The sequence below is a fragment of the Struthio camelus genome, chromosome 14 (assembly GCF_040807025.1).
Source record: "Struthio camelus isolate bStrCam1 chromosome 14, bStrCam1.hap1, whole genome shotgun sequence".
In the NCBI taxonomy this organism is placed as follows: domain Eukaryota; kingdom Metazoa; phylum Chordata; class Aves; order Struthioniformes; family Struthionidae; genus Struthio; species Struthio camelus.
Window position 1 is genome coordinate 23264418 of NC_090955.1, and position 27333 is coordinate 23291750.

Below are 27333 nucleotides of genomic sequence, written 5' to 3' on the forward strand. Positions count from 1 at the left end.
CAGCGCAGCCCCCTCGAGCGCACCCCGTGCCCGACGGTCCTCTGGACGCGGGAGGGAACGAGTTCAATAAGCTCCGAGCTGGTTTAAAGGCAGCTTTTTGTCCTCTCTTCGTGCGTTCTTCTCATGGCTGCGCGCCTAAAAAAAGCCGACTGGGCAGGAAAAACAAAACACCCCAAAGCCACGAGAAACACACAATGCTGTCGTTCAGCAAAGGAAGAAAAAAAGCAGCTCCCGGTTAGCATGCAGGCAGGCCCAAAAGCTCTGGACCGCCTTAAAGAAGGTATCAGAAAGACAACAGCTTCAGTTTGGAAAAGAGGTGAGCCTGGAGAAGAAACATCCTTCTCGGCCACCTGTACAGAAATGGCTGCTGGGTCGTTGTTGGGGAGTGACATTATGCAGCAGGGACAGGGCTGAAGTATTTTGTACCATTCTGCAAATTTTCTGGAACAGCACTCCACAGACGTTACAAATTCAAAATGCAGTATTTGATTTTTTCCCCCTCATGCTGCATACTTAACCCCACTTTTCATGTTTGGTTATTTATTAACACTCTGTAAACAAAGTGTTATTTATTTGCCTGTATGCTTCAGATTAGCTTATTTTGTTCCAAAATGGAAAACCATCTATTGCTTTGTATGTTGTTATTGATTCCCGCCTTTGGATCATCAGACTTTTTGATAGCACATATCAGAAACATCAAGGTAAGCAATCGCCCGCATGTGGGGCTCCCATTCTTCATAGATTTACCTCCTGCGGTTTATCAGCTGTCAGAGAGCTCATACAGTGCTGTCACGGGGAGCTTCGTGTTTGCTGGTGTTGGCAAAGACGAGATCAGACCTAGGACTCGATGCTTCAGCCCTTTTCCTATCAACAGCCTCAGTTTTGAATCAACTTTAAGGAAGATCTCCTATTTGTCTGTTTAAAGGCATCACTCTCCCCTGTCATCATCACCTAAATGTAGCGGCAAATATTTTAGCCATCTAAAACAATAGGTGCTGCTCTAGAACTGACTAGAGCACCTGTAAAGCAGTACAAAATATCCATGGAAAGATGCCTCCAAAACGCCGAAAGCAGAGATGTAAAACGGCATGCAGACGAACCTGTCCGCTATCCACATCACACGGTAGGAATTTTCTCCCAAGTTTTAGGCGATAGCGTAACATGGAATATATCTCTTTCCCTAGAAGGCACCATGCTATTTTTGACTAGATCTCTGAGTAAGGCAGTGCTTACTGATTTTCTGCCCAGCTCTATTCTGTTACGTTAGCTAAGGCTACTATTCCTCACTGCAATATAACTACCTCCCATGAAGAGCTACAGAGGCAAATCTCTTTAGGGAGCACTGAAGGTCAGCAGACAGAACAGGACCAAGTGATTCGCAGTCAACTGGTGTTGATTAGGTTATGGTCTTTGCCAAGTCTTTTAAGGGAAGTAAGGCACCAGACAGTTCTTTGGGAGTCGGGATAATAACTTCTCTTTCTGAAATCAGCTTGAGACTTATAGCTGCAAATTAGAAATGCCACGGATACTTGTTGTTTGTTTAATCGTTATGTAGCCCAGATATAATGCGGTAGCTTTTTCCTCCCGATTACCATACTATCTGTTGGTCTCTGTATTTCTTCTAATGCTAAAGCCTTTCTAAATGGAAAATAGGCTGAGCTCTGTGCTATATTCCACTGCTACATGCAAAACACTACAGAAAGAAGGTCGATTCTTCTCCCAGTTATGTCACATATTTTACGCAAATGTAATTTTGTTGAAATGGAGGAGATTGCTACGTAGTGTGAAGTCATCCTCAGTGCCAATCCCTATTTTAGCTCCTTTGCACAGGTGATACGTCAGAGATGAAGCGGTGAGCGATAAAAGTATGGCTGGAACTGTCTAGTACACAGCTGCTGATCTTTATGCGGTCAATGCTGCTTTTACGGTCAGAGGCAGACAGACACAACTGGCAGATCCAAGTGTGCTGAAAATTGACTGAAAATCCAAATTGAAATGCTTTAAGTCCACTTGCATGTCTTGTTCCTGTGCACACAATGAATAAGGGTGGGATTCCTTCCCCCCCCCCCCCCCCGATTACCAGATTAAAAACTACCACTAGGACTACTTATTCAAAGCACGGGTAGCAATGATACAACCTTCCTTATACGACCCTCTCACTCCGACAGTGCAGAAACTCCTCCATAGGTCACAAGGAAGTTTAGTTTTCACAGCTTAATTGCGTTGTGGTCTCTCCTCTGGGATTTCCACTTAGCATCGCTTGGGATAATGGGCTCTGAAATGTTGCTGTCAATTTGGAACGCATTTTTTTCCCACGTCCATAGGGACTTACGCAAGTATCTCATTCAGTGTAGTGAATTCCTGGAGGTCACTACAAGTTAACTGTTCAATCTTGGCCAATTTTTTTTTAGTCATGCTGGGTTTTGTTTTCCCAAATGGTAAAATCAGGACTTCAGCAAGTAATGTACTCAGAGCCCTCTCTCCCTTCCCTATTTTCTTAGGAGCTCAAATTTATTTTTTTCCCCCTCTACTTTTCTCTCCAATTTCTATATATTGTTTGCACCCATGCTCTTTGCAGGTGCCACAACAAGACAATATTAAACAAAGGCAGAATATGTCACTGCTATAAACTGAAAAAAAAACACTCTAATAGCTGATACCCTAGTAAATATGTGGAAATACTACAGAAATATTTTATTAAGGAACTGTAATTACACAACTTACCGGATATTAAAATCTCAATTTGTTCTAGAATTGCAGAAAGTGTATTTTTCATAATCAGTAAGCACTGCCTTTCATGGGACACTCACTTTCTGCCCACATAGGTTAAAATGACCATCATGTTAGCGAAGGCTCTGTCTACACCCAAGGAGAATCATTAAGAATGTAAAGAATCAGCTCAAGTACAAAAGCACTAATAGCTTTCACTAAAAGATCCTTCTATATCGTCTTTTTCAAAGAGAGTGGCAGAGTACCCCTCAAAATAGTTACACAGCTAGACCAAAACTCTTTCAGAACTACTATGAACCCACAGTTCGGATACAGGACATGCACAACGGGTCATTCCTGTAAAAATTAAGCACAGGTATCTTTTAACTTAGGAGACGGTAGTGAGAATTGCAGAATGTATCTGTATTTTAACTAAAGAACAGATCTTTTGTTTAGCGTTTTATGGTCTGAACCAGCTTTTAAGTCCACTTGAAGGAAGGAAGAGCTTGTACAAAACAAACTGACATTCCCGAGAATTGTGGCTTTTCATTTCCCAGGATCCACACCAGAGTTTGTGTTCTACAAGGGAAAAATCATTAACTGTAAAGACAACACAGATGTATCTTCTTTGGAGATGCAGTTTTTAAGAGACCCAGTTTGTAAGAGAAAGAAAATATCTTTCATTAGACTGACAGATACAGTCGGGGGGGGGGGAAGGAAGGGACTATCAGTCTAATAAAAGATCTATCTGTTGATCTAATAAAAGGCATCACTTCGCTCCGCAAATCTTGCCTCATGAGTGTTGTTATAACATTATGACTACAACTCCAGGGCTTGCTTTGGTGTTCAGAAAGCTGAAACGGGAGCTATTCATTTGAACCAAGCACGGAGGGGAAAAAAGTGTAGAAAAATGGGGATTGATTCTGTTCTAAAATAAAAAAAAAAAAACGCTTATGAGGGCCAGTGTCATAAAAACGTCTTGAATGCACTGTCCTCAGCTACAGCTACATTGTGGACATAATTAGCTCCTTTGTTTAGTCTTGCGTTTTCTCTCCTGCCCTGTTTCTGCCAAGTGGAAGTATGGTTATTCCATGCAGTGTGTAGCAGCTTTACCAGGACCGACCATGTCAAGGCACCCTCAAGAGCTCAGAGATGAGTTTTCCAGTCACCTCCACTAAGAGGCAGGACGGGTTTATAACGAGAGAGGAGAAACAAAAAGGCTAGAGCTACAGAGAAAGGAGAAATTTCAGCTTTGGAAAGGAAGAATTTGGAAGGGAGGTACTCTACGAAGACAAGGAAAAAACCCACATAGGTTTGTGAAACAGCAGCAAGGTACGCACAGAAATCATCAGCAGGGAGAGAACAGTCTGAAACGTAAGTCTAGAGGTAAAGTACACAGAGACTTTTTGGCCAGAAAGACACACAGAACCTGAGAAGCCTTGCCCAAATCCTGGCACTACCAAAGATTTTCTGTAGTATCTTGAGAAAAACAAACAAAACAAAGCCCTCCGGGCCTCGGTTTCCCACTTGTACAGCTCCTAACTGTGAAAGGCCACCATGGTAACAGAAGCCTTAAATGTACCTGAGAGGTATATCTGATTGGATACCTCTGTGTATTTGCTCCTCTGTTTGGTGGGCCATGTAAACATGAAAAGCCAACTTTGCGCAAAATGTAATCCACGAGGCTCTTGAAGCCAAAAGAGATAAGGAGTGTGCTGTTGAACTTACAGGAATTCACTATGAAACAGCAGGTTTTCCCTAGCTTATGCAAACCACTATTTTAACGTAAGACTCTTATGTAGTATTTTGTAGGGCTGTTATTTGCATCCACTCTGGGAGCAAATACACACACACGCAGGTCTTGCAGTTCTCTCTGATATAAATCCCCTTTTTTCCAAAGACGACCTAGTTTGTTTGAAAAGATAAAAAAAAATATCCCAAGGAACCTGAAATCAGGAATTCTCAAGGACAAAATGTCACCGTCAGGACTTAAAAGACGTTCAGTTTTTACTTAAGATGGCAGCATGCAGCCAAACCATCCTCAAGGAAATAATATTAAGCAGTTTTTAGTGTGTTCTTTAGTCTCAGTGACATTTAAATATAAAATGACACTGTGCATTCAAGCCTTTCCCCCCACCTACCTCATTTCTCAGGCTGCCCGTAATTATTTTTCAGCTGAAAGGAGAAGACTTCTTAAGTGACACTTGGGTGAAATACAAAATCAGCCATGTTCACAATTTAACATAGCTTTCAAACCCACCGTGTTTTAGGTGCACTAATATCAAATCACATCCAAAAGTCCACCAGGGCTGGCAATACTATAAGCAAAATAATTACACCCGCCCTGAATGCCTTACTTGCTCCTCCCTCAAGCTAACTTCTGCTAAATCTTCATCTGAAACCAGACCCAATTTTTACACCTTCCAAATTGCATGTAGCATGTTGCAATGACAAAAGGATGAATCAAGTTCAATTTACTAATAAGGCACCTTTCTCAAGCCTACTTCCTCTTGGAAAATTTTTTTTGACTTGGAAGCCAGAAACAACTGCATAGGTGCTAAGTAATCTCTTTCTAAATGCAGCTTTCCTGCCTTAGTCATGAGCCTTTTTTTTTTTATTTTTTCTCTTTTGCAGAAGCGAAGTGCTGATAATGACCTGGTGAGTAGTCTTCCTTTTCATGAAAGCTTGGTTTTGCTCAGGCTACTGTCAAAGGTTCAAGTAATAGCGAGAAGAGTATTCTTATAGTGTTTACAGCATGTTACTGTGAGCCCAGTCTGAGCAAACTGGTATTTCTGAGTACGGGTGACAAAGGGAGTAGCCCAGAGTTGCCTGCTTTAGGCAGCAGGACTAACTAGACTGTTCTGTTCCAAGCTCTGATGGAAAATCCTGCAGAGGGAAAGAGAACAAATGATTTTTAACCTCATGGAATATTTTAATAAATAACAGAACTGTTTGAAGCCACCTCTATATCTCTAACAGAAATCCACTTCATGTTGTTTTAATTATTTCCAAGGAAGGCGTGAAACCTGATCTCTGAGACTGCTTCTGCTTGGCATCTGGACTCCACTTCAGCAACGCTTAACTGCTTTGATGGCGTGGGGACCTACTTAATCAACCAGCCTGAGATCAGGTCTAGCATAAAAATCACAACCTTCCTTCAAACGCTGGTTTTGCTGCAAGCAGCAAACCTTGTTGCTACGGAGCTGCCTGAGGAGTCCTATCTGTTGTTACCTATGCTTTTATATAGTCTCCAGAGACCCTGCAGCACCTGAGCATTCAAAGAAAATTTAAGTATTGCCCTACCCACTTCCTTGCTTAAGGAGAACGAGCCCCAGTCATCAGCTGACCAGGAGAAAACTGAAAATAAAACAGAATTTGGAGTCCATCTGGAATTGCTTAGGTCCCTTTGTAACAAGATGATTCTCGGCTCCCAGAGTCACCTACTCAGCTGGTAATAGCAGTCACTAATATACCAGGGCAGCTGTACGTTGTTGCACGCTGTCTCTCTTTTGACTAGCCATAAACGAAAGTCAGTCTCAGTAAAGAGAAAAACAATTCTTACAACAGCAATGCGGCTCCTCTGGTGGTAACGTTTTGTTAAAGCAGCTATAGTTGTGATTCCTGGAGTAGCACCATAACAGAACTATTGCAGATATCCAAGGAAACGCAGCTGGGCCCCAGTTCTTAGGAACATGGTTCGTTCTTTGCTCTTATGCGCTGGAATGACAGAATGCCCTACAGTGATTTCTTTTTAAGAATATAATTATGGCTAACTCTAAGACAGCAGTGTAACAGTCTTTTGTCATTTCTCAATCTACAGGTTGTCAATGATATAGAAATCTATAGCATGAAAATTGATAGTAAAGTAACTTCCCGATTTGCCCACAATGTCATCACCAGTCAAGCTATCAATCGTGGAAACGCGCACAAAGAAGTCGTCTTTGATGTTGAGCTCCCTAAGACAGCCTTCATTACCGACTTCAGCATGTGTGTAACGTCTACAATATTGTTAGAGTCAACTAGACATCTGTGTGAATGCAACTGGGAGAAATTGAACTAAAATGTTTATTTTTACTTTGCTATTTGATAGATTTCTAAATGTCTCCTGTGCCATTTTTCAATGCTATTAACTAAACATGCAAGATATTTGGGGATATTCAAACATTGATACATCTATAGAAAAGATGACTAATCCTCCATCATCATCATCCCCCTCAGAGAACAGGGGATCCTCTCTGGGGATCCATTCACGTTTTCATAAATACCACTTATTTTACTCTGGTGTTATCAAACAAGAAATGTTCCATTACCCAATTTCGCTGATGGCATTATAGCTTATCTGTCTCTTCATTTTAGAATCATATTTGACTATAATAGCCAAAAGCAGACAAAAGACAGGAGATAGAGGGAATTCTTCCTTTAGGTTTGCATCTTCAGTTGCAATAACATACAATTCTCACACCATTATGGGGCTTATCTCATTTAGTTTAGACATCTCCATCTCTGCTAGTCACACTACGCCTGTTTCATTTTCAGTGAAAAGAAACAATCTACTTGAGGCTATAACATTTATTTTAGGATGAGTTCAATCTCACAGGAGAAATGCTTGTTTAATAGAACCAGGAGTCTAAGAACAGAATACTCCGATGCAGACAGCTACATTTGGACAGCTGAGTCTCATCTAGAGAGTCATCTTCTTGTTCCATAGAGCAAGAGGACCAAGGTGCTAAACTACAGGAATTTGGCAGGTATAAGTAGTGTCGCTATCAGACCAGTTTTGATCTAATTCATGTTCAGGGTAAGAATTAGTTTAGATTCTCTACGAAACTGAGCACGGAGCTCCCCATTTCAGCTGAACTCACCAAGAAGGCTAGCTGGTTTCTGCTTCACAGAAAGTCCTCAAATCCTGGCAAAACCAGGTTCCTGAAAGTGCTTTTTAGCAAACCAATCAATACACAGAAAATTGCCTATTATAATTTTTGATGTATCGATGCAAGCCATTCAACTAAACTAGGTTATTTATTCCACCTCTAGGACCATTGATGGTGTCACGTACCCTGGAAATATAAAAGAAAAAGAAGTTGCAAAAAAACAGTATGAGAAAGCTGTTTCGCAGGGACAGACTGCCGGTCTTGTCAAGTAAGAATGCTGTCTTGCATGGCTTCCACACCGTAATCCTATAGCAAATCAGGGCATTGGTAATATCTTGCTGGGGCATATTTCTAAGTTTATGTTTTACGGGACACGAGAACAACGGTTAAGTTATCGAGTTATTGCAGGGTAAATTTTAAAGGAGATAAAACTTCTGACAACTCAGGCTGTTATCTGCAGTTATGGAAAGACTCCTTCTGCAACTTTTACTGACTGTGTATGACCTGCTCCTGTGATTAAGCACACTGGGCAACTTGATTAAATTCTACACTGTTTTGAGCATAGGTTTGGCAGTAGATCAAAAAATACTGTTACACTCCTCTATGAGAATTACACTGCACCGAGCCCCCTCCCCCCCCCCCAAGCAATAAATACTGTGGCCGAGAATAAATACATTCTTTTTTCTTATCCACTTAACAAACACAGGGCTTCGGGAAGAAAGACAGAAAAATTCACTGTCTCGGTCAACATTGCAGCAGCCAGTAAAGTAACTTTTCAACTCACATATGAGGAACTGCTGAAGCGCCAGTTTGGAAAATACGAGATGTTCATCAAAGTAAAACCAAAGCAGCTTGTCAAAAATTTTGAGGTAAACGGCAAATTGTATCAAACGTAGTACTTCAACATAACAGGTGACAAGATTCTGCCTGTCTGTTCGAAATAGAATACTATGGTCATTCCCATTGGCTCACAGCTGAGTTAAAGACCCACAATAATATTGCTAATGAACTGCGTGGGAAGGCTCCACCAGCATGCTTTATGGCAGGTTTTTATTTATAAGCCTGACAAGCTGGTTCAGCTACTACACCTCCAAAAGAAATGCTAGAGTGAAACTTGAAAAACAGCCATTAAGATGCCTTGGGGTAGAGTAAGAGACTAATAGCTCTTTCATAAATGTCTTCATAGCGTAACGTACACCTTTCTCACAGCACCATGAAACTACATCGAGTTAAATTCCAGGAATACATAACGTAACGTTCTAAATACCGCGGCTTGTGCGTGCCAAAACGTGTCTTTGATTGCTCCTATCTGTTCCGCTAAAACCCAGCTGCAGGGCAAATGTTTTCTCCTGCGTACGCCCAGAAAATGCTATGTTAGAATCATTACAAAACATAGCATCTGTAAGAGTTTTTCAAGCATTATTTAAAACACGCAATAAAAGCCATGCCGAAATAAACGTCAAAGTTGGGCATGGCTCACAGTCGTATTTCTGAAGGACCTGAGCATTTATTTGATATTTGACAAAATTCCAGTAACCAGTTCTCATACAAGTTATATTTCTATAGAGGGTTTTCTGTTTTTGCTTTTAACTTCTATGTAGAAAAAAGTATATATTGTTTGGCTAACAGCATCTCTGAATCAACAGTGGATCTGCAGTGCCATTTGGAATTACAAAAGTAGTTTTCTTTTGCTTTTAAGAAAAATCCCCACTTCACAGCCACAGTTGCCTGATGATCCACCTGTAAATAGCTAACCTGTCATATTGCACAATAATCAATGACAGTGAATTTTTCAATAAATCTTTCAGATTGAAGTAAATATCTTTGAGCCCCAAGGTATCAGTGAGCTGGAAGCAGAAGGAACATTCATCACCAATGATCTACAAAATATCGTTAGAAAAACTTTTTCAGGGAAAAAGGTATGATAACTAATGGCATTCATAATTTATTTATTAGTTATAGCTCTGAAATAATGATGTTGGTGTAAAAGTACTGTATTAGCTAATAATAGACGTGTGAGGGAAAGGAAAGGAAAAAAAAAAAAGAGAGAGAGAGAAAATGCAGTAAAGCCTTATCTGTGCCAATGAGCTCTGAATTAGCATGGTGCTGTACTCAAGCTAATAGGCTTTGTCCCTCAGCAACAGCCACGACCCTGGACACCAACTGGAATATTCTTACAAAAAACTAAGTCAGGAACAGAGTTTTCTCAAGTACAGAGGTGGCTAAGTCCTAAGGCTTAGACTGCCTAATAGCCCTATCAAAGGTATCATTCAGGCTGGAGGGGCTGAACCAAGGACGGGAAAGAAAAGATATGAACAGATTTCTGTGTAGCACCTTTCATGCATCCCATCTCATTAAGTTACCTATCAATAAATAAGTATGACTACAAACTAACACCGAACCTGATAAAACAGATTATTCTCATGTCTTTGAATATAAATATACTGGTCTTACATAAATGCAAGTTTCTTTGTGTTCTGTAGAAAGTTTTCAGCTATTAATATTCAGATCTAATGAAGCCTTTTTTTTTTTTTTCTCCCAGGGCAACATCTCTTTCAAACCAACGCTTGATCAACAACGAACCTGTGCAAATTGCGCACAGTCTCTCTTGGATGGAGATTTCACTGTAAGATATGATGTGAAGAGAACAGCTCCAGACAGTTTGCAGGTAAATTTGACAGTGACCATTTTGAACTGTTGGATTGCTTAGCCTGTGTATTAACCATCAGGGAGCAGCAAGTACTGGCTGCTCCCTAGAGGATGGGAAGCTGAGTGTGGTAACATGGCTGGCAAGGCAGGAGCCTCTCCAGCCACAGACCAGCCCCACAGTACCTTGAGCAAGGCAAACCCAAAGATGGTAGTCAGATTCAACCAAAAATTCAGGTCATCAGGCGAATTTGTGGTGACGAGGTCCAAGGTCAAGCCAGGAACGCAGAACAGCGAGTCAGGATCAGGCCCACTGACAGTAACCAGGGTCAGATGCAGTCCAGTGATCACTGGGCAAGTCTTTACAGACGAGGCAGGCCCAAGGTAAAGCCAGGAAGTCAGTCTGCAAGTCAGGATCCAGGTAAGTGGGGTTCACAGCAAGGCACAAGTACAGCTGTTAGCACAGCTAGAGGCAGGTACTGCTGCAGTGTAGCTCAGACAGGGACTGAGGGCCCAAACCTGAGCTTAAATGAAGCTGCTGGGCCCATGGGCAGAGGATGTTGGCCCCAGGTGAGGCCGGTCAGGACAATTAAGGCCTCTTAGTGCACTCAGGGCCTAGACACTAAAGGAAAACCATTTATTTTTGTCCATTTTATCTTTACAGTGTATCGACGCCATTATTTTTTCTGCATTTAATCTTTATCTTTCAGATTGTCAATGGCTACTTTGTACACTTCTTTGCACCAACAAATCTTCCAAAGTTGCCCAAGAATGTTATGTTTGTAATAGATATTAGCGGCTCAATGTCTGGAAGAGAAATACAACAGGTCAGTTATTACATTGGTATGAAGTCCCAGTGGAAGGGCTGCTAGTGAGGTGGAGGGGACTCGATGACCCAGCAGAGTACAGAACGTGCTGCTGAAGCTATAGCAGATGCTCTTTGCGCTGTGATCTTGCTGATGCTTGCCACTAAAAGTACTAGTTTCAAGGCTTAACAAAGAACACAGTGCTGTACTTTTAGGTTATATTTTACTTATTTATGTATTTTATTATTTCAAAATACTGGACTAAAATCTTTTCAGAAGGCTAACACGTGGTGGATAGTTCCAAAATTAAAATGTGTATACAGTATTATGTGCATTATCTTTGTTGTTCCTGCTGTCTCCTCCAGGAAGCAACTCCTCTTTTCACAGTTAGGACTCCTCATTCCAATTTAATGCTCAGAACTTTCAAATTTTGGTGCTGCATCAAAACATCCACACTTGATGCTTATGAGCTCCTTCATCAACCTGCAGCTACCCATTTCCCAACCCTATTTGCCGTGCCAACTTACTTGAGTGCAAGCCGTGATCTGTGTTGCAAGACCTGATTTTCCTCTCAGCTACACAGATTTACCAGATGTAATTGCAACTTGCCGATTTCAGGAGGGTTACTGCGTAATAGATACAGGAACTAGCAAGGACAAAATCAAGCTTACAATTCTGCATGAAATACCGTGTGAAAAAAAAAAAAAAAACCCTGAGAGATTAATCATGTAAGAGCTGTAAGCATCCATTCTTACCAGTTGAACCCATACTAGTGTAATCCATTTAAACCTCTCTGCTTTACAGACAAGAGAAGCACTTCTGAAAATCTTAGACGATATTAAAGATGATGACTTCTTCAATTTCATACTCTTTGGTAGTGAAGTACACACTTGGAAAGAAACTTTAATCAAGGCCACTCCTGAGAATTTGGATGAAGCAAGGAAATTTGTTCGGGGCATTGACACTAAAGGCAGTAAGTACTTCACTGGACTTGCAAATAGGTGGGGTTGCTAAGTTAATTTACTAGTTCAGCCCTTGAACACACTGCTACAGCTTTCATCCAAGAATTAAGGGTTAAGGAGCTCTCTTGGTGTTCTGTCCTTCAGAAAAAGGACTGAGCAGCAGATGAGTTTTAAGGAGAAGCCACAAAACCCATTCCTAAATAGTGCATGCGAGTTTACCAGACAAAGGGGTCCCTATTAAAAAGAATTAGAAACTGATGGCTGTATCACTTGGATTCTTTCCACTCCGATTCTAAAATACCAGGCAATTTTGCACTGTGTTTGTAGGAGCAAGGCCAAATTTTCTCATCACCAACACAGTTTAACGATTGTGTCCCTGAGGCCACCTGCGGGCGTTCAGGCACATCGCAGGGGAAAGGGTGGAAGGGAACTTCCAGCACACACGGTTTTAGAGCCTATGCCAAGGTACTTTTGCCTGCAGTGTGGACAGGCCTTGCGCCATCTCTGTCTGTTCCTCCATGTATCCCCTCTTCCCTTATGGCATCATCAAGGGAGCAGCTCTGACAGGTGCGAGGTTCCTTCCCAAAAGGGCCTCAACACTGTTTGCTGCATAGGCAGTAGGATGTGACAGGCCAGATTTTGAGAGCAACCAGGCAGTAAGACGGATCGAGTCACTGATCTGCTAGGAAGCTATCAGTTTCTTGGGCAGGTGGGAAGCATCTCGGATTTGTTAGATCCAACAGACACGGTAAGGACCTGTGCTGGGGAGCAGCATTTCATTATGAAATATCCTGCTGTCAGATCAGGTTAAGCATATTGTGCTAAGGTGTGAGCACCCTGAATGGAGTTCCTCTTTAGGAAGAAGCAGTTTAACTCTCAGCAAAGCGTTTCCAGTGGCCGCAAATGGTACTTTATCCTGCAACATAATCAAAAAAAACTATCTTCCACACTACAGAGCAGTGACAGTCTTGGAAGCTGTTAATGACTAGCTTCCCCTGAAGAGAATTCACCTCCAGCACACCGCAGTAACAGAGTACGCACATAACATGTTGCTTCTGCCTGTTAGCTGCACAAAGGTTTGTCACAATGTCACCTTTTATTACATGGTATCTATTTTTCTTCACGGTTCCAAAGCCAAAGTGCTTTTTTGACTAACCATCCCCTGCTTGCAAACCCAAATCTTTCATCCTCAGATTGTAATGTGATCTCATCAGTTTCCAGTGTAAAACGGTCCTAAATTTGACCATCTGTGTTGAAATCAAATTTCTGTGTCTACCTCACAGTGACAAATTTACATGGTGGTTTGATGAGGGGAATTGATATGCTGAATGCTGCTCATGAAGGAAACCTTGTACCCAAGAGAAGCGCTTCTCTAATTATCATGCTAACAGATGGCCAACCAAACGTAGGTAAGTTCCTGTTAGATTAAACAGTAAAATGAACGAACCAGACTAAGGAAAAACGCTCAATTAAAATTGGCCACCATCTTTGACTTCTGGAGGCAAGGGCCTGATTTGTTCATGATTTAGATGCCACTACACCAGCATCATAACACTAAACCAAGTCTCTGATAAAGCCTCTTAAAAATCTAAATATCACTATTTCATTTTATGATGTGTTTATCTATTTATGAAAGCAGTAGGAAAATCAAGTGTAAAGCCCTTTTTTTTTTTTTCCTGGTTTAATGCAGGCATATCAAACACCCAGAAAATTCAAGAAGTGGTAAAAAAAGCCATTGAAGGAAAATATCCCTTATACAACCTTGGTTTTGGCTATGGTGTTGACTATAACTTCTTGGAGAAGATGGCACTGGAGAATAAAGGATTGGCCCGCCGGATTTATCCTGACTCTGATTCAGCTTTACAACTTCAGGTACAACAATCACCATTTAAATTAGACCAGAGATGTATTAATTCAGATAACTATGGAGACATTTTTATTTTGAAAGAATCAAAAAGCTCAGAGTGTAATCTGGTACTGAGACACTCAAGAGTCTGCTGTAATTAGAACATTCATTGCATTTAACATTCCCCATCCCTTATATAGGCAGAAAGGGGAACGACCATAAAAGGGAGATGCCCTGGTCCATGGAAGAGGGTTTTGGCATAGGATGACACAAGGCATGGTTCCGAAGGGCAGCTTGGTGTGTGCCACACCTGTCCAAGGTGTGTAGATAAGCAAAATGGCTGCAGTCACTATGTCTCCCATACCTCACAGATCACATAGTTAACATCATGTCAAGAGAAGAGAAGGGGGGCAGAGCTTAAACATTCTAGATACTCTGTCTTCAGGAATTTACTGCAAGCAGGTGTATCTCACTATACTTCTGACCCACTGTATAGTCATATAAGGAATGGCACCAAGTACAGGCAGTGTAGAGTTAAGTTTTGGCTTCTCTCATTCCAGTACCATCCATTGGAAAAAAAAGAACAAAGAATTTGGATTCTGGACTTCACTGCAAGCTCTGCCGAGTCTCCTTTTGGCTTAATTTATCATTTTAGTTTCTCTAGGGAATAGGTCTAGAAACTTACTTTTATCAAAGGGGCGGGGGGAGCGTGGGATTTCTCTTGATCAACACTGATGTAACCTTGCATCCTCAGCACATTATGTAAGAGAAGAGGGAAAGATATCCAAGAATAAAGTGAAGAGTTTGTATGCCCTTTATAATTTGCACTGTCTATTGATTTTTAGGCTCTGTACTCTGAGATTTAACTGGGTATTTACTTATTTTTTTATAAAATACACTTTCAGTTGTGGTTGTTAAGACAGCAAGATGTTCCTGGGTGTAGATCTAACTATGAATTAAATAAACAATCGCTATTTAGTTATTTTCCCTTTTTTTTTTTTTATCCTGTAGGGTTTTTATGATGAAGTGTCCAATCCCATGCTCGTAGATGTGGAGTTAAACTACCCAGAAAATGAAATATCTGACCTAACTAAAAACAGTTTTAAGCATTTCTATGATGGATCTGAGATTGTGGTGGCTGGGCGCTTTAAAGACCATAACCAGAATAGTCTGACTGTAGATGTGAAAGGTCAAGGTGTAAGTATGGATTTCTTTAACTGATCAAGGTATTTCTGCGCTATGCAAAATGTCTGAATGTTTAAGAGTTCAAAGCTGGCAATACTTCAAAAAAAAATTTATAGTTATGCATTTACCTCAGTGAAAGGCTGTATTACTGCGTACGTGACAAAGTAAACGTGCCAAAGGCATTGCTTTTAAAGGTGCAAGCTACCTGCCTAAGTCACTCAGTTATGCTCAGGTCAGTCTGGAATAACTTTGTACTGTGTGACGGAATTAACTTTGCTAACAGATTTTTTTTTTTTCCAGTTTGGGCTCTAAATACTCTACCCAGCTCTTTCAGGAACTGAATGTTTAGCGTTCATAGGAAATAGTCTTTATTTTGGGGGGGGGGGGGGGGGGGGGGGGGAACGATACTGACAGACAACCAGCTGACTATTTGAAATGTCTTCCTCTCAAAATAGGGGTCTTCTAATATGAACCAAGTGAAACATTATTTCCATATAGAAAATCATCTTATCATAAACATTGTGAAATGCATATATGCCCCATGCACTGTGATGTATTAAACATATGACATCAGATATAGTTCAAATACAAATGCTGTATTATCAGTATGTTAGCCACATACCTGCTTCTGCTCTAACACGTTCCTATATGAAATAGGCATTATAATCAAAGTACCTTAAATCCTAGCTAGCCAAACGCTAATGAACCAAAATGCCACATGAATTTGGAAACTGCATGATGTCCCACAGCACACACCTCACTGAAGCCACGGAACAAAGATACTGATACAACACTGAAAATGTCTTGCGCCTGTACCTGAGTAGTACCAGAATGGTTTTCAATTAGAAAGGTTTTCTAATGTCTTGACTTCCAATTTGGAAGAGTCTGCAAGTCCCCGAGGACTTACGATGCACAGAAGTTTCCTTATTTTTAACAGCCTAACGACGCCCTGTCATTTACTACGCAACAAGATGCTGAACAAACGGCTAAAGCGTTCCAAGAGCAAGAATACATATTTGGGGATTACATTGAAAGGCTGTGGGCTTATCTCACCATTGAGCAACTACTGGAAAAACGGTAATTATATCTAGAATAACATCTTCTGTGAAAGGATTAGGCAGTTTGACTGCTGCAGCTTCTAAGATGTGAACTTGAAATTCAGAACTACATCCCTGTTTTTACCCATCATTGCACTGAGGTACAAACAGGAAACGAAAAAGAAAGGTAAGACAAATCCCCCAGCCTCCTCTTCTCCCTACCTCAGTATTCCCTTTTCAAATTGCAAATCAAACAACTGAAATTATTGCAAATATACAGCAGTTTCGCCTGCTCTCCGGTATCCCAGTAGAATCAGAAGCGCTCTTAGAATGCCACAAATATTCCCTCTTGATAAATCAGCTGCAGAGAAATGACCTCCGTTTAAAGAAAGCTGGTTGATCTAGAGTTCAGCGAATGATTTAGCAATCACTCATGCTAGAAGTTTCTCCATACGTTCAGCATTTCAGCTACAGGAGAAGAAAAGGAGAACCTCACAGCCGAAGCCCTGGATCTCTCACTAAAATACAAGTTCGTAACGCCACTGACGTCCATGGTGGTAACAAAGCCAGAAGACTATGACAATCAAGCTGGGATTGCCGATAAACCCGTTGAAGGTATAGAGTAAAACTGTGAAAATGCCTATTAGAAAAGCCAAGTGTTCCTTGCACGTTCCCCTACAGAAAGACTGTTGTGTGGGGCACAGTTTTCTTTATCTAAAAGATTTACTTTCCAAAGCTTGCACATGTACGGTTGATGCAAGATTACTTTTCACCATGAGCCTCCCTTCCACCAGATCAGCCTTCATTAGTAACTCACACATGCAAAATACTATAAATACAAAATCAGTGTATATAAAAATAAGTGTACGAAATATTACATCAAAAAGCCAAGGAACATTTCTAATCTAATAATCTAGATATATTCAGCTTAGTTCACATCATTTTCTTCTTCATTTTTCCACATATTTCAGCTTAGGGCTAAATGTAGTAATATCTTTCCAAATGAAAAGGGAATATACTCATAAGATCTTCCAGGTGCAGGACATCAGACTGTACAAAAAATGGAGATTATATCTGCAAAACACAATATTTTTATATCTTGCAGAAAAGAAAGTAATTCTGTTGGAATTGCACAATTTGTTCTCATCTCCTTTGGCACTTCAGCTAATTATTAACTTCTTGCTCAGTAAATCACTGTTTATGTTTGGTCTGTATATATCCAGTTTTATCAGTAGGAAGATATGGAATTGTAAAATACTAAAGAGATATGGCTGACTGATCAAACAGTTTTTTTTTTTCAGAATACCTATTAACAATGTTACAATCCATCCTATTTAATCATATGACTGAAACTGTACATTTCTCTTTTTCTTCTTCTTCTTTCTTATCCACCCATGGTAACAGCTGAAGGTATGTGTATTTCTTATTACTTTTTCCATACAGTTTTACCTGCTAGAGATGGATTTCCTGCCTTGCTTATTTGATCTATGTCACATTAATTTCATAATAATCTAGGTGAACAAATCAAGACCGTTATGATTACATTAAAACTGTTTTCAGGTAGATAATCTCGTAAATAACATTTTCTATGTTAAAAGGCTCTTCCTACCACTAAAAGTTGCAGTGTCCTGCCATCACAACATTCAGACCCAATACCACTAAAGTTACTTTCCAGGACTAGCTCCACTGACTCCCAGATACCTGTGTGTAGGAGATTCTCCTTACGGAGGGGTCTTCACTCTCCCAAGGAGAGCGACTGTTGCTTTTTTCAGCACAAAGCCCCTCTTCAGACACTGCTCCATGATTTCAGATGTAAAAAGAAGAGAAGACTAGAAAACTGTAGAAGTAGCTGGGTGAGTCTTACTCACTTTTCAGTAGCACAGTACAGTTTAGAATAAAATGACACAAGGCAATGAGAGTTGGAGGAGGTGATCCTGTCCCCTTAGAGGTCCCTGGGGACAAAGCGAACCTCATGCCTTTTAAGAGGCAACATTTCTGCTGAAAAGTGGGGGGGGTCTGCATTATGCCTATTCACGATGCAACTTTGACTCCATTCACAGTTTGGTTTGCTGCAGTAAAAAAAACTAAATAAATGGCTTTAACTAAGCTTGACTTTTAAAAATATCTAAAAACGTATACATAATTTCAAGATGTGGGGATTATTTAGGGGTAGAGGGAATTTTGGTGTCTAAGGAAGCAAGAGTAAGTGAGAGAGATCGTCATTTCTTCTTTCTAGACTCTAAAATAACGTACTGTTTTACTTACAGCGACGAGTCCCACAGCTGTTCAGTATGGTAAGTCATATGTTTGAATTTCTTAATGAAGCAGCATCTGTCAAAGGAAATTGATTCAAACAGCTGAAATGACTGGAGAGATAGAAAGTGCTTCATCTGGCTTTACAACTGTATTTAACAAACAATACCAAATTGTGCTAAATGCTAAAAGCACGCTTAAGGATCAAACAATACCAGATCGGAAACATTTTCAGCTAAACAGCTTTTAAAGAGTAAATGCCAGCTGATCAAACCAATGTCTTTCCCGAAACCTGTTTCCTAGATACAGAGCATGGACTTGAATTTGGATCTTCCTGGGGATTATACAAAGCACAGGACTCCGATAGCAGCATCTCTGGCTAAATTAACGTATTGATCTACTGATATGAAAATAAGAGAGAGAGAGAGACAGAAATTGATCCTTCAGATTGCTACTTGGGCCTTTCCTGGAAATGGGAGCCAAGTTTTTGTTCTGGAGATTAGGGTCTCTCTCCCTCTCTCTCTCTGTCAAGTTTTCTCAGAAGTTTTTGAAGAGACTCAGGTTCATTCCGGCAAAAAGAAACATCAAAACTTCAGAAGTTTTCACCGGCTGGTGTGGTTGCATTTCTAGCTAGTCTTTCTGATACACAGCTTAATCCTTAAATCTGAGACATGTGCACTCCTAGAAATACGTTACTTGGGCTTTGCAGAAACCCTCAAAGCAATCCAGTCTAAAAAAAGAGAACTGTGTCTATCCAGACAATTTTGCTTGATTTAAAAAGGGCACCAACTGCCATTTCATGGACTATATACTTGAAAACTAGGCTAGAATTAGCACTTTAGCCATCATATTAACTTGCTGACATCTTACGGGTACGGTGCAGACAGTGTTTAAATATTCCATTTTGATCTTAGCTTTTCTAACAATTGTTGTTTTTCATTCCCCACAGCTCCGCTACCTTCTTATATACTTGCATCAAGCCCTACATGGTATACTAGTGGTGAGTCAGTTTTGAAGAGATTAAGTTAGATCTGCTTAGAAGGAAAAATGAAGAGGGTATTTAAGACTGAATTGCACCATTATCATCAGTCTTCTAGAAATTTCTTTCCACAAAAGCAGTCATATTTGCTCCCAATGGGCTAGTATTTCAATTTACTTTAAACATTGCTAATATTAAAAAAAAAAAAAACAAAAAACTAGTCACTGTGATTATTTATGATCATTCTTTTAGTCCTCCTTCCCATTGCTAGGCTTCGTAATAGTAACTGCCTATTCTCTATCCAAACAGACTTCCTGCCCTCACTAGTACTTTCACTGCCCTCAAAGATAAGCCCTTCAAGTAGAATTACCCATCCTGAACATCCTGAATCCACATCCCAAATGCTGAAGTGGTCAGGAGTCAAAGAACGTGTATCACATACCCTAAGGGGAAGAAGGGCTCACTTTGAGGGGGAGGTGGTAGCAGCTTCCTTGGGACCTCACTTCTGCTTTAGTGGGTGGACTTGCGCGGTGATGAGCTGCTGCTGGCTTCCAGCTTCAGCAGATTCACTGCCACCAGCATTAGCGCTCGTGCAGAACTTTGAGCTTGTGTAGCACTATGCAAATACTAGTCATTTGCATTTACAGTTGATGGAGATCCACACTTCATTATATCCGTGCCACAAAAAGAAGATGCTATTTGTTTCAATATCAATGAAAACCCAGGTGCTGTGTTAAATTTAATAAACGATCCAGTTACAGGTGAGTTTTTCATTTTTTAAATATAGTAAATTGGAATACTTACAACAAAATATCTTACATGTAAAGGTCATTGCTCTTTTCACGCTGCGCAAGCTATTTCTTCCAGCAAAGTTAGTAGACGTTATTGTAACTGTGGCAGGTACCATTGGCATGACAGTGTTTTCACTTCTTGGAGCAAAATGAACTTTTTTAACCTTGCTTGAAAACCACTGAGAGTGCCGAGAGGTGCAACTTGTTTCAGTGAATGGAAGTAGAAGGAATAAAATAATCCTTAGGTTGCCATTTCATGGAATACCTGGCAAAGAGAAAGCGTGCCCATCACAGAATCTTTGTGCCCTAGGGAATAATCAATTACTTCCAATAAGGTGGTTGTTGCCTTGGTGGAAATCTACAGAAAACCCGCATGACTTTATTCCTTCCCTCTACTTTGGCACAAACATGCAAAATAATTCTGATCTACTATTCAGCTTGGATTTGTTTCCTTGAACTGTTGTTAAATTTCCATCAGTTGATCAGGTCCCGTCAATAAAACGGTATTTTACGTTTCCTTTTTGTATTAGGCATCACAGTCAATGGAGAACTTATTGGTGATAAGAGAGCAAACGACGATTCTAAGATGCAGAATACTTATTTTGGAAAACTTGGCATTACAAATAAGCATCTGAATTTAAAACTGACAGTAACTCCTGAGAAGATTACAATTCAGAACGGTGATGAAAAGACAAGTTTCACCTGGCTTGACTCAGTCAACTTGCAACAAGAAGGGTAAGGCTTACAGAAAGAATATAAGGTTGCTGTATTACTTTTTAGGGTTTTTTTGTTGATCAGTAATATACTTTTAAGATGCGTTGTCTGAATATACAAAAGAAACTGGTTCTTGCTGGATTCTGTTCTCTACTTTGTCGTACAATGGCTGAATGATTATTCATCATTTTTTCCTCCTTGAACTAAGTAACAGTGAAATTTGCCCTAATTTTCTATTAGTGGGGCTGAGGTAAAAATATGTCTGATGTTATGCTTAATGCAACAGTGACTAGCAAACCCTCAAGGAATAAATGTAGACATAGCATGTAATTTGTCAGACAAACACAAAATTATTTGTTGTAACCAATCTCCATCCTAAGAAATAGAAATCATGGTATTATAAAATAGGAAGAGTTTGTCCTGTCAGCAGGTATATTTTTTCGTAAGATTTATCTATTGTAGAATCATATATGCCCGTGCAAAACATGATTTTAAAAAAGGAACGGCAGTACCTCCTCCTCCTCTGCACTTTTGTTGTGTACTTGGAACACAAGCGTCTTCTCAAAGCGTAAAACTGCAACAGAAAAAACACCAGAGCAAAGCTGTCATTCATACAGGATACTTATTTTTTATTATGACAGCCATGTGGATGATATCACTAACACAGTCAGAAGCAAGCTCTCTTTATCCTAGCACTCACTCACCTGCACAGTTGAGGAGTTGACTTAAGACAGTTCAGGAGTCACCTTGTCTGAAAAAGAAAGGGAAAAGGTATCAGGCAGTATCCAAGGAAATAAGCGATGGCTTTATCAACAACATTTTTATTAATACGTAGGAGTTACTATATCTAAATGGCACAAACCTATCCGTATTCATTGTACTGTTAAAGGAGTAGCTTCGGTAAAAACATTCTGCTGAAAGATTTAAAGGCAAGGTAGCCTTTTGCAGTACAATTTGGTTTCGAGTCTTGGTCTGTCTGTGAACACACAGATTCACACAGACCAAGCTAAACAGCTGAACCTTTATTTTGAAAGGCTCTGAGCAATTTATAAAGCCATGCTTGTTTTTTGGATGTGTTTCTTTTCTCAAGTTCATTTTCATTGCTGTTAACTCTGTGGAACAAAATGCCCTAAGTCGGCTATTTTTTTTTTCCTCTCCTCAGTTTAACGTTGATAATTAAAAGAAAAAGAAATTTGGTGTTCTCAATGGGCAGCGGTGCCTCCTTTGCTATTGTTTTGCACCAAGTATGGAAGAAGCATCCTCTCCATCAGGATTTCTTAGGTCTCTATACGCTGGAGAGTCATAAACTATCTAAACAGACCCATGGATTATTAGGTATGACTTCGGTTCGCATTTTGCTTCGTGTGCTTTTGCATACTTTGAGGCTACTTTATTTGTAAACGCAGTTTTGTACTTAGCCTTTCTACCCAGAGATAGGAGATGGAACTGAGATGACACTGACTGACTATATTAAGATTTCTAACTGAATATTCTGGGCTAGACTTTATGCACTATATTTTCTTAAATTCCTCTTCTGCTGCATAAATCACCAGCATCCGGTTTCCTCACTGATATATTTAAACGCCTGTATCTTGCTAAATCCTATCTCCAGATGATTTAGTTTTTTTATTACACCAGCCCTCCAGGCTCTTGGAGGGCTTGATCTCTCATTTCGGTTTATCACCTTTCTCTCAGAAAATGCATTTGTTTGTTCGTCAGTCAAAACGTGCCAAAGCTCAGTTGGTGCATCCACGTAGGAAAAGAAGTTGTTAAGGTATATCTGGATTTGCTAGCACACGTTAAAAATCGCAGAGCAGCTTGTATTCTCCAGGATTTTCCTCGCGTTAGCTAACTTGTTCCTTATTCTAATAGAGGGCAGGGCTGGTAATTGAGGGATGAAAACGTTGACCCCGTTAATCATATTTTCTGCTGGGTTTTACGGTCTGTATTCTCTGCTGGAAAATGCTGTTAGCTTTCACAGATAACAGCCGTTTTTCTCTTGCCTTCCACTTTTCTCTTACAAAATTAGGGAAGGGTAGCAAGCATATTCATATTGGGTCAGTAGGTTCACTCATTGTGGAAAATAATGAACTGCTGTGAACTTACTCTTCTCAAGCCCGGTGTGCACTTTGAAGTCTGAGGAGAACGAATCTAAGGTATCAGTGGTGGTAGCTGTTAGGTCCATGAATCACAGGGAATGCTGTAACAAAACAGAAAAATTGCAGAATAAAGACAGAATGTTATTTATGCTTTCCTGCTCTGGTATCTTCAGGTTTAAAGAGTTCTCCACATACAAAAGTTATTCTGCTATGGTATGAACTGAAGGTAGACTAGAGCTGGTCAAAAACAGCCCATGTGAGATGTAGTTACAACACGTTACAGTTGCAGCCACTAGCTCACACCTCCCACCACTATTTTCATCATCTTTGAAGTGGCTCTGTATTTCATCATGCAAACTCTTATCTGTGCTCATTATAGCACTCGAAGTACAAACAGAATCCCAGTTCAGTCATACGCGCAGCCAGGGCAAAAGTGTGCAAAAGCTAATCCGGTCACCAAGATGAAAGTTCCTTAGGTATCAGTTTTATTTTGAGCATAACCACGTCCGGTGATTTCAGAGATCTCCCCTGTGAACACAAGCATTATTGGAGAAAAAAAGCTGAAGACTCATTAATACATACAATGGAATAGGCCTAACACAAAGCAAGGCTATCTTGAAATATTTCTAAGAATGGAGAACGAAAAGACATTTTACTGTGCACTCAGAAGTTGGAACATTCATCCAGATTATATGCATAAAACGCCAGTTTATAAAAACTGAATAATACCATAGGCTTATGTTCAGCTTTCCATGAAACGTGGTATTTGCTTGTGCATTCAAAACCATAAGAGAACTTGAAAACAGCAGGGGAACGTAGAAGTTTGGGGGGTTTTTTTTGGTTTTTATTTGTTTGAATGCATACAACATGCCTGAAATGGTAATTCTGCCTCCTATTTTTAGGACAGTTTTTCCACCCCTTTGACTTCACCATACTTGAAATTCATCCTGGGTCTGATCCCAAGAAACCAGATGCCACAATGATTGTTAAAAACAACGAGTTGACAGTAACAAGGTAAAAAAAAAAAAAAATCAAGTTCTTAGCACAAATTTCACAAAGATTACTGTATCACAAGGTAGTATCTGCTTCAAAACTTACATTACTGTATTTCCTTTTTTAGGGGATGGCAAAAGGATTACAGAAAAGATGCTAAGAACGGCATTGATATTCCTTGCTGGTTTGTTCATAACAATGGAGCTGGGCTGATAGATGGTGTTCACACAGACTATATTGTTTCCAGTTTATTTTAAATGTCTACAACTTCCTCTTGTATCATGGCTGTACAGAGTTTTTTCTGTAACAATACTTTTCAAAGCTTAAGAAATACTAAAACACATCAACTTACCATGTTTGACAATGCCAACATATGACAGATTCTAAAAAGAGACTGTGTGGTCAAATCTTGAGTGCTAAACAGTCATTCTACTCGTGTGAGTTATCACTCATCCCCTAAAATACCCTTATTTCACTGAATTTATTTACTGGTTCTAAAATTCTGATTTATAATTCTGCTCTGTAAGACATAATATAAACATTCTATTCGGTTTTCAATGAGTAACTCAGTGTCATGAAAAACTGAAATAAAAACATCAAAACTTAATGCCTTGTTCCCTTATTCCAGTGGCTATCAGTGTTTTACTGGCAGTTTCACAAACGGCAGGATGCCAGATGCGTTTTGAAATTCAACACAACAGACGAGCTGACAGACCTCAACGTATTTCAGGATAATTCCTAAATCTGTAGCACTCAAAACCACGTGATGAGCTGATTGCATTTCGCTGAATGCTGCTATAACACCATTACCCTTGATGGGTGTTAGGAGTATGGGTTGAACCCAGAACTTCTGTACCAGATGTTTTAATTTGAATGCAACTTTTGAATGGCTAGTAACTTTATAAATTACTGAACTACCCCCACTCCAAACAACAATTAGTTTTGGATAGTGGGTAATAGCTATCTTCTGAACAGTAATTTTTTTTTTAAAGCGCTTCTGGACAAATTCCATTACTGTCTTCCAGTAAAATTCCTTCCTCCACTCCCATAACAGAATTTAGGTATGTATTTCTGGGCAAAAAGTGTCCTATTAATTTTTTTTTTACAGACACACACACATATATATATACACACACACACACCCCTACAAACACATACTACACATAAATTTATATATTTATTTATATACTTTATATCAGAGGTTTTATGCAAAGCAAGCTATTCTTATGGTTTGACAGGCCTACGCCACTGGTACTACGGTATGCGCTTGAGGAGCAGATGCACCAGCTGAAAGGCATATTATTAGGGTTACTGAAGTGTACAGGCAACTGCAACCCAAGCGGATTCGGGATGGCAGTACAGGTGTTTGTGTAGGGATGAGTGGATTTACAAAGAGTGCTGGCAAAATTGACAGTTACCTTTTAATATTAAACAATGATTGCAGTAACAACGGTAACCTGTGAACAGTGTAGTTATTTTATGTATATATACATCAGTATTTACAAAGAATGGAACAAGTTGTATGTACATGCAGTACTAAATCTTCCAAAAACGAACAGAAACACAAACCATATACGGAAAACAAAGGGCGCCGAAAGGCTGCGCCGGGCAGACGCGCCTCTCCCCGGTATCACTACCGTGAATTCAGCTGGCCAAACCTGGCGGCAGTGCCAGGCCCCGGTGCAGAAACCGCAACTCGGGGAACCAGGCCGCCCGCGCTGGCGCCCCTTCTCCCTACCTCAGGGTGACGCGGTCTCCCCCAGGGACGTCCCCTCGCCCGGCGGCTCCCCGTCCAGCAGGAGCTCGAGCGCCGCTCGAGGGCCTCGTCCCTCCGCCGGCCCGCGGCCGCCCGGCTCCTTCCAGCCGGCACAAGGGCCGCCGCGCCCTCCGCTCCCCCTCTCCCTCCCCCGCCGCGCACCCGCCACCACAGCGGACCCGCCGCCCGCGGCGCTTCCTTTATAGACAGCCGGGCGGCGGCCGTAGGCACACGTGACCATGACGTGGCCTACGCCGATTGGTCGCTTCTCCACCCTTCATTTGCATCTCCCGGCAGGCAGACCGAATCCAAGGTGTGAGCACCTCGACGCCTGGCCGATACCACGTGCTCTCGTTCGGCCAATCAGTGTAAAGCTGCTGTGGGAGGGGCGGGGCAGAGGGCCTGACTGACAGGCAGCGCTTGCTAGAACCTTCCAGGGGCGGGAGGGCTTCAGCGGGGCCGTTCTAAAGGGATAACACGCAGATTTCTGATTTACTTGGCCTTTGGTTTTAATTGAATCCGACCTAGCAAGGCAATCGTAGTCTCACATGGTGAAGCAGAAATTTTCCCTAATGTTTATAAGACAAGGAGGGAAAGCGGGGGTGTGGGAAACCAGAGTGCACAAAGCACCGTGAGGAAAGAGGAAAGCGGGGAAAAAACAGTGTCGACGTCAGACACGATGGGGAAAATCGAAAGAACAAAGGTGGAGGTGAACAGAAAGGCAACTGGGAAATCAAACGGGGGAAAAAAAAAGAGGGTAAAAAGACATTTATTGCTAAGTTTATGGGAGAGGCAGGCCTTCCCCAGGGGTAAAATCCTTTCCTGCAAGCATGAGTTTGCATAAACAGAAAACTCAAACAGAAAAATCGATTCTCACAGGGTCACGGGGGGTAGATATCTCTGCCTGTGCAAAACTGGACAAAAACGATGAAAGAAAACAGTAGTTTTCCACAGAAGGTAACAATTAAGTTACTGAAAAGTGAGAGGAAGGCAGGGAGAGAAACAGGAAGGGCTGAGGGAAGACCAGACAAGTCCTGAAACCTCTTAGATAAACACCGTCTGCTGGTACGAGGATGGCTAAGAGAAAAAACATAGCTAGAAAGCAGCTTTTGTAAGACCTTCTACAGTGCTGGCAGTGGACGGCATATTTCTGAGTTCAAAGATACATAGGAACTGAAATTCTAAGATATAAAAAGATTTTGAAATTAAAATTTATGGGAAAAAAAAAAGAAGACAAACCACAAGTTGCACTTGATGGGCACATTGTTTAATATTAAACGTTCTGCGTGAACGTTTCTCCTGAAACGTTACCCCTGGTGCGCCATATTTCATTTTGAATTGTTCGTTACTTGTAAAACATCTTCCAAAGTTTGCGAAATGTTGTATGAAAGCTTTCCCAGAAAGTTGCTAAATTTCAGGATTGAAATGCTGTCTTTTGCAACAAATCAGAGGGGCGGACGTGTTAAACCAGAGCCATCCTCAGAAACTTTGCAGCCATCAGTAACCAAGGAGAGAAACGATAAGCTAATACCGCCTTAGGTTTCGTACTCTTTTTACAAGAGAGACAGTTCAAGAACACTGTCATTTGTTGCCGGAAATATGCTGAGCCTAAATTTTAGAAATTTAGCACTGCTTGCATAACGGGTGTGCTGGATTGGATGATACATACAGCTACTTGTTTTTATT

The 27333-nt window shown here is 40.7% G+C and overlaps 1 protein-coding gene and 2 long non-coding RNA genes across 3 annotated transcripts; 1 reads left to right on the forward strand and 2 right to left on the reverse strand.

Moving 5' to 3' along the window:
- The first annotated feature begins 588 nt into the window (after nt 1-588).
- LOC104147023 (inter-alpha-trypsin inhibitor heavy chain H3-like) lies at nt 589-24498 on the forward strand. Its single transcript, XM_068906821.1, is given in 20 exon segments — nt 589-701; nt 5344-5367; nt 6530-6696; nt 7744-7848; nt 8287-8449; nt 9389-9499; nt 10123-10248; nt 10937-11053; nt 11837-12005; nt 13278-13403; nt 13685-13866; nt 14852-15037; nt 15963-16102; nt 16523-16692; nt 19265-19315; nt 19942-20055; nt 20616-20820; nt 21962-22134; nt 23801-23912; nt 24019-24498. Coding segments are annotated over 20 exon segments (2661 nt in total). The 5' UTR covers nt 589-611; the 3' UTR covers nt 24149-24498.
- Nucleotides 1130-7766, reverse strand: LOC138060933 (uncharacterized). The gene is made up of 3 exons (XR_011134434.1): nt 7572-7766; nt 6272-6426; nt 1130-5595 (listed from the first exon to the last, which is right to left on the reverse strand). It is a non-coding gene; the product is annotated as an uncharacterized lncRNA (long non-coding RNA).
- On the reverse strand, nt 11060-23794 carry LOC104147022 (uncharacterized). The gene is made up of 6 exons (XR_694828.2): nt 22906-23794; nt 21504-21550; nt 21312-21373; nt 20099-20350; nt 18328-18393; nt 11060-11678 (listed from the first exon to the last, which is right to left on the reverse strand). It is a non-coding gene; the product is annotated as an uncharacterized lncRNA (long non-coding RNA).
- Nucleotides 24499-27333: the final 2835 nt, after the last annotated feature.